Source organism: Echinops telfairi, unplaced genomic scaffold (assembly GCF_000313985.2).
Source record: "Echinops telfairi isolate 266 unplaced genomic scaffold, ASM31398v2 ScPeMD7_443;HRSCAF=831, whole genome shotgun sequence".
Taxonomy (NCBI): Eukaryota; Metazoa; Chordata; class Mammalia; order Afrosoricida; family Tenrecidae; genus Echinops; species Echinops telfairi.
In genome coordinates, this window is record NW_022104341.1 from 59,930,997 (window position 1) to 59,938,271 (window position 7,275).

Sequence of the window (7,275 nt, forward strand, 5' to 3'; positions counted from 1 at the left end):
ATGTACAAATGCGCTTTACACAATTGATGTGTGTATGGATTGGGATAACAGTTGTATGAGCCCCTAATAAAATGTTAAAAAAGAAAAGAAAAAAAAAAGAAAAAGAAACAAAGTCACTCAGAGCGAGGTCAGGTGAGTAAGGCACATGGGGCAAGAGAGGGATGCTCTTTTGTGCCAAAAACTGGCGCACTGAGCTGACTGCATGAGCAGGAGCGTTGTCATGGTGGCAAAACCAGTGCCCCATCTGCCACAAATCAGGTCTTTTTTGTTGCACACTCTTAGGCAATCTGTTCAGAACCTCTACATAGAAAGCTTCATTGACAGAGGCTGACCCGGTGGGATGATCTCCAAATGCACGTATCCCCCTCCCATCATAAAAACAAATGAGCACCTTCTTGATCTTTGATTTCACCTGACGAGCTTTTGGGAGCGAGGTGACGATGGCGTCTTCCACTGGCTTGATTGATGTTTGCCTTCAGCATCATAAGAACCGTACCATGTCTCCTCATCAGTAGCGACCTTGGGAAAAACGTCTGGGTTGCTTCAGAGCTGTTCTTTCAGAGCACAGCATGTTTCCAGTGGATGCTCTTTTTCCTGGTCAGTCAGAACCTGAGGCACAAGTTTCACAGGGACCCTTCTCATTCCCAAATGTTTCCTTAAAATTCATTGAACCGAGCACCAAGATAGTCCAGATAACTTAACACATCTCTTCAATAGTCCATCATCAGTCTTTGAGCACAAATGCACAAATTTTGTCAACATTTTCCGCTGTTTAGGAAGTTGACAAATATCCAGAATAGACATTTCACCTCTTTTGAAATGAGAAAAACACTCCTACGCTTGAATTTTTCCCATAGTACTGTCCTTGTAAGTTGTGTACTGCAGTTTCTGCGGTATTTTTCCCAACAGGAAACAAAATTTCATAGCCACACACTGTTCTCGTAAATCAGCCATCACACACACACACACACACACACACACACGAGGTTCGAGTAAAACTGCTTTTACTTAACAATTCACTATGACCACAGAGAAACTTCCCAAGCGACACCACTAGGTACACTAACTCAGAGTCAGTTGCTGGATGCTCACCTAGTGGGAAGAATCATAATACGAAAGCTCTGCCCAGCAGAGCTTCATTCTGTTTTGTTTGTTGGCAGTACTCCCTCATATGTTCTAACCTTTAGGTTAGCAGCAGGATACATTAATCTTTTACTCTACCCAGGCCCTCAAAGGCTACGCCAAGCCCCTTGCCAAAATAAACACTTAGAAATTTTCAAGTTGCCCCCAAGAGACAGTAACATACCCATCGAAAAGCACCGGCCCATGCTAGCACATACTAGCTCTGAACCCCTGAGGAATGATAGATCACTCCAATGAAAAGGGCATTTCCCAACCCAGCTACTCACATGCAAGAAATTTAGAACTTCATTGAAAACCCTTTTTTTCAAAGAAGTCATGATGGTTTAAAAAAATCACAACATTCTTGTATTTCCTTACATTTATTTATTTTGAGATGGAAGATGAACACCAAACACTTTTTTTAAAATCATTTTATTGGGGGGCTCATACAACTCTTATCACAATCCATACATACATTCACTGTGTGCCAAGCACATTTGTATATTTATTACCCTCATCATTCTCAAAACATTTTCTTTCTACTTGAGCTCTTGGTATTCGCTCACTTTTCCCCCTCCCTCTCCGCTCCCCCCTCCTTCATGAACCCTTGATAATTTATAAATTATTATTATTTTGTCATATCTTACACTGTCCGACGTCTCCCTTCACCCACTTTCCTGTTGTCTGTCCCTCAGGGAGGAGGTTATACGTAGATCCTTGTAATCAGTTCCCCCTTTCTACTCCACCCTCCCAGTATCGCCACATTCACCACTGGTCCTGAAGGGATCTTCTGTCCTGGATTCCCTGTGTTTCCACTTCCTATCTGTACCAGTGTACATCCTCTGGTCTAACCCAATTTGTAAGTAGAATTGGGATCATGATAGTGGGGTGGAGCACCACTTTTAATAGGTAAGTCTGGATCTAAAGGTCTGGGCATGACCTGTTCAAACTCCCAATCAGATTTTGCTATAACTTCCCATGAAAAACCGAAGAACATTTTACATCAAGGAAATGTGAAGCACTGGTGTGATGCTGTGATCCTAGTTTGATCACATCAAGATATGCTACGAATCACTCATTTACTTCCAAAATGTTAGTTGTGGATAAAAATCTAAAAATAAAAAAGAAAGGAAAAAAAATTGGTAGGTATGTCTATGCAAATTTTTCAGTTGTTCCTCCCATCTCTACCTCCAGAACCTCGCTGCATTAAATATTCAGAGAATTTATGAAACAGAAAGAAAATCTAAAACTGAACTAAGAGCTAAAATGCCTGTTTTCCAGATAGACACAACTTAGGAAAGTTAGTCAAATGTCATCATTTTTTACTGAACGATGTTGGCGATCCTTTCTCAAGCCGCAGTTTTACAAGGTTGTTTGGTGGTTGTTAGGTGCCATCAGGTCGTTCCGACTCAGAGAGACCGTATACAGCAGACTGAAACACTGCTCTGGCCCTGCATCATCCTCAGAATGGGTGTGTGTGAGCCCATTGTAGCCACAAGGTCACACCCAGCTTGTTGTGGGCCTGCCTCTTTTGCACGGATCCTCTGCTTGGCCCAGCAGGATGTCCTTCTCCAGGGACTCTTACTTAGCCTTGTTTACCATTGTGATGGTTTTGGGGGTGAAATGACTTGAGTTGTAATACTAGCTCTCCCTATTACTAGCTATGTGTCCCTGCACAATAGTCTTAATCCAACTCTTCATTTTCTTATATGTAAAATACCACCTACCTAGCAGTATTGTGACACTATGCAAAGCACCTCACAGAGTGCTTTGCACATACTAGCAGTTCATTAAACAGGAAATGCGATTGTTATTATTATAATTAGCTGTCTTGTTTGCCAATATCTACTTATTAACTCATCCAACTGTTTTTCCTTTGTTGCTTCATACATAATCTTTTTTTCACCCCCTGGCTTGGGAAGCATCTTGAATTATGCAGGTTAAGTGTTGTACAATGCCTTATTGTATTTAAGAGCCTTACTGGTCTGTCTGAAGGAAGGCATGGTGTTCCAAAAGGTGGGAGAAGAAAGAAAGGCAGTTATTAAACCACAATTCAACATTGGCTGAACACCAGTCCTGTGATGGCAGCTTATAAAAATTCAGTAGCTGCCTACCTACAACCTAATGATTTATTTTCCCCTGTCAACCTCTTTACATTTTATCTGCTTCTCTTTTTTTCAAGCTTTGCAAGGAAAGCTAACTTCCAAACAATGGACAACATTCTAATAGATTTTCTAAAGTTCTTTTCAGCACAAAGACTCTAATTTTTAGTGCATTCATATTTCATATTCAAGACAACTGGTACTGTGACATACAAATAGTTCTCAGGCTGTTTGCAGTCCTCGGCATCTCTCTTTCTGTCTCTGTCTCTGTCTCTCTCTCTCTCTCTCTCTCTCTCTCTCACACACACACACACACACACACACACACACACATACACCCCACAAACACACCCCATCTCACATCACACAAATCCAGAACATACTCATCTCCCAAGCCTGAAGGAATTCTTCGATCTCTTCAGAAGTTGGTTTGGAAGTTTTTGGAAGACCTTAGAAATATAATTGATGAGCTGTGTGGAAATCGGAGAAAACGACTTATTTCCTGTTCATCTTCATGTAAAACTGGATATGCGTAGAAGACTGCATATCACAAACTCCCGAAAAACCAAGCTAAGAAGCTATGACCTACTTTGGTGCTTCTCAACCTTTTTTGACTGGGACTCACAGTAAGAATTGATCTAATGTCACAACATAGACCATACACACACGTACACATACACACATGTATATCAATAAACATAAGAATTTAAAACATAAGTTTCAGAAATAATGCCCTCACCGTGCAGAATGATTTCTGGCCCTTTCTGCTGTATTTCATCTAAGATGCTCACTAAATTATTTTCTTAGCACCACTGACCTAATCTAAAATCATTCCCTTTTAGAGATGAGGATAGAAACTCAAAGAAATAAAATAAAGAGTCTTGTCCTAGATCACTCATGAGTTGGTAGCTGAACAAAACCGAGCCTGACTATCCTGACTCCTAACCCCAGGCTCTTTGCAATACATAGTGAAACAAAAATACCAACCCCAGCCGCCACCCCAACCCTGAAAAAACCAACCGGGGAGTTGAAGCTTAAAAGCATGAGGATACACTGGGACACTGTGAGCGTTTCCTTTGCAAGCTGTGGTGAGTATTAAGCTCAACCTGCTGCAGTTTGAATCTTTTTCTCTAAATTATGCCCATGGCCTAGCATGACTTGGCAGATGAGCAGTTGTTGTTTCTTTTTTTTTTTTTCCTTTCCAAAACCTTTCCTCCAGCTTCCGAAAACCATGCAGGAAAAGCCAACACTCTCTGGTTTCTAAGTAAGTTTATTATGCACACATAGGTAATATTTGTACAGGACGAGCTGACTTACAAATAGAAGTGGACTCCCAGCCCGTGCATAGCTTTTTCTTCCCTTCCTAGGCTGTTTTCTTCCCTTCCTAGGCTGCTGAGTTAAAATTTAAACATCAAAACCACATGGATCAATACGAGGGATATCAATGATCCCGAACTTATTAGATGCCTCTAACCCCTTTTACAGCCTGCATTAGAGAACGTGGGTTTGTTTAAGGACCTGCACTGCAGGCTGCTTTGTAGATTCATATATCAGTCTTCCTGCTGCCATCGGGTGGTAGGAGGGTGTTTTTCATTTCTCCCCTTCTTTTAATGTAGAATAAATATCGTTAACCCATCACCAGGTGGGAATCTCCTACAACCAGAAAGACTGGCAGACTCCTGCGAGCTGGAGGAAGGCTAAGGACGGCGGCCCAGCGTAGGGAGAAGGCTTGGGGGTCTGCAGTCTCACAGGTCAACCAAACTCTCCTGGGGCGCGAGCGCACCTCTCGGGAAGCCAGCAGGCGCGCCCCGGGGCGCCCACCTCCCGCTGCGTGCCGAGGCCTCCGGAAGCCGGAGCGCAGAGGAGCAGAGTGCAACCGCAGCGCAGCAGCGCGGGAAAGGGCGGGGGTGGGGGGGGCGGTTGGTGGGCGAGCTCTAAAATTAGCGCCCAAGAAAGCAGAAGTCGGGTGCTGCGGCTCCGAGAGCCCCCCGAGCCCGGGGATGCGGACGGCCCCGGGGCGCCTTCCGCGGGCACTGGGACCCGGAGAAGGCCGAAGCGGCCTGGTGAAGTCCCCCCTCGCCCCTCCCAAACAGGATCTCAGACCACGTGCTGCCTCCCTAGACCTTGGGGTCTATCGCTCCTCCCCCAACTGCGGCAAAAACTGTAAGGCGCCTTGGAATTTAAACCCCAGAAGCCTCCCGTACCTTTTGGGCTGAGCTTAAGTGCCCGTGGGCGCCTCTCCCCTTTCCAGTTGTCACTTACATCTCTTCCTCGTCTCCGCCCTCTCGAGCTGGGGAGGGGCGGGCTGGGACGGTACCGGGGATGGCGAGGGGGCGAGGGGCGAGGGGCGGGGGGCGGGGGGCGGGCGCTGTGCCTCCCAACCCCTCTGCAAAAGCAACAAACAGTTCTGAAGGTCAGCGCCGGCTCCCCAGCGGGGGCCTTGGCGTTCGTTTTCTTAGATCAACGTTCATTGAGGGCTTCTCCGGCAACCTTTGAGGGATCTGTGGAGTGGAGAGACGTGCTCCTCAGCCAAGATTAAATGAAGGGGCAAAGATAGTGCATTTAGTCCGAGTAGCGAACACTGAATGACATACTGGTTCGAAACCAGAAGCCAGTGAGGTCTAAAAAGTCATCGTGTTTATTATATAACTCGAATTGTAAAAGGGATATCTGCACAGGAATTTTACGTCAGCCGCTGGTAACAAGTAAACCGGTCCGTGGAGTGACAAGCTCGTCCCTAAGTATCCTATCGCCTACCCCCACCCTCCCCACCTTCAGACAGCCCCTTACCTTTATTTTCAGAATCTTTCATTCTCCCCTTCCTCCCTCAGCTGCAAAGATGCAGGAAAGTCCGGCGGATCCTGTAAGCCTGACTTTTGTTGTGTCATTCACAGCAGTCAGCGGCCTCGGGGGTCGAAGTCCCTCAACGGAGGAGCACCCGGGCTTGGATATTGCAAGCCGGTGTGCGGGGTTATAATTGTGCTTGTGCTGGAGGGAAAGGATGGGGATGAAGGCCGGCGTAAACACAAATTCCAAAACATGGCATGGAATCGGATCTGGAGCCCAGGCTTGCCTTCCTTTCATTCAGGTCAGGGGACCAACTGGAGAGCTGTAGCCCAAAGGGAACGGGAAATGACTTTTGGTGCCAACTGCTGCGTTTATATCCAAAGGCACCCCTCCCCATCTTTGCAGGGGGGGTTGCTATAGTTTGTTGCATCTTACAAATCCATTCATTGATTCACACATTCAGTCAACAAACATTTCTCTTACTTTTACTTGAACCAGGATGTCTGATGAATGCTGGAGATTCAACCATGAACAAGCCCAGCCCCAGGCCCTACGCCTCCTCACATATGTTACAGTCCACAGACATACAAGGGGGCGGGCATCTAAAAGTTCATAGAAAAATTCCATTATCTTTCAATTCCACTCATACAAATGCAGTCTGACACCGGCACTGCGTACAGGTTACTGCACCTAGTCCACAAGCTCTAAGCAGATACACAAAGAGGCCTTAAGTGATTTGTTTCTAAGCCATTCCCTGATTGAGCCTGAAGTAAATATGAAGAGCCAAGACCTGCTGTAAGAGAATATTAGAAAGATTCAAAAATGTCTCAGTTGACCCCCAATCATTATGCAGTCATACATTCACCGTGAAATAATGGTTGTGTCCGTCACTATACCACCTCCTAGGGACTCAGGAGTACCCCCCCACACACACACAAAAATGACCACGTCCCTGCTCTTCAGGCAGGCAGTAATGAAGCAAGCAGAAACATACAATACATGCTGTAAAAGAAAATGAAGCTTAGCAATGAAACAGGGCGCCATGATAGATAGGGTGGCCAGGAGAGGTGACATCTGACCCATTTTACACAAATGGGTCATCAAAGTCCTTTCCAAACATCTTAACTCAGGAATGGTATCTGTTGTTTGGTTGTTTTTGTTTTTATTATTCTAAACTCTCACAGCGCCCCTCTGCTACAAGTGCACCGATGGGTAGCATTTTGTCCCTATTATGCTGCTGCTGGTGGTGGTGGTGGTGGTGGTG

The 7,275-nt window shown here is 45.4% G+C and overlaps 1 protein-coding gene across 3 annotated transcripts in view; it reads right to left on the reverse strand.

Moving 5' to 3' along the window:
* DNAJC6 (DnaJ heat shock protein family (Hsp40) member C6) overlaps positions 1-7,275 on the reverse strand; it is a 188,463-nt gene that overhangs the window by 167,584 nt on the left and 13,604 nt on the right. Inside the window, exon 1 of one of the 3 annotated variants that reach the window (XM_045291834.1) lies at positions 6,015-6,192. The exons of 1 other annotated variant lie outside the window; for it this stretch is intronic. In XM_045291834.1, coding sequence (XP_045147769.1) covers positions 6,015-6,036 — 22 coding nt within the window. In that variant the 5' untranslated portion in view covers positions 6,037-6,192. Of the gene's footprint in view, positions 1-6,014; positions 6,193-7,275 lie in introns of those variants that run through there. One more of the 3 variants, XM_045291830.1, reaches the window with a different exon arrangement.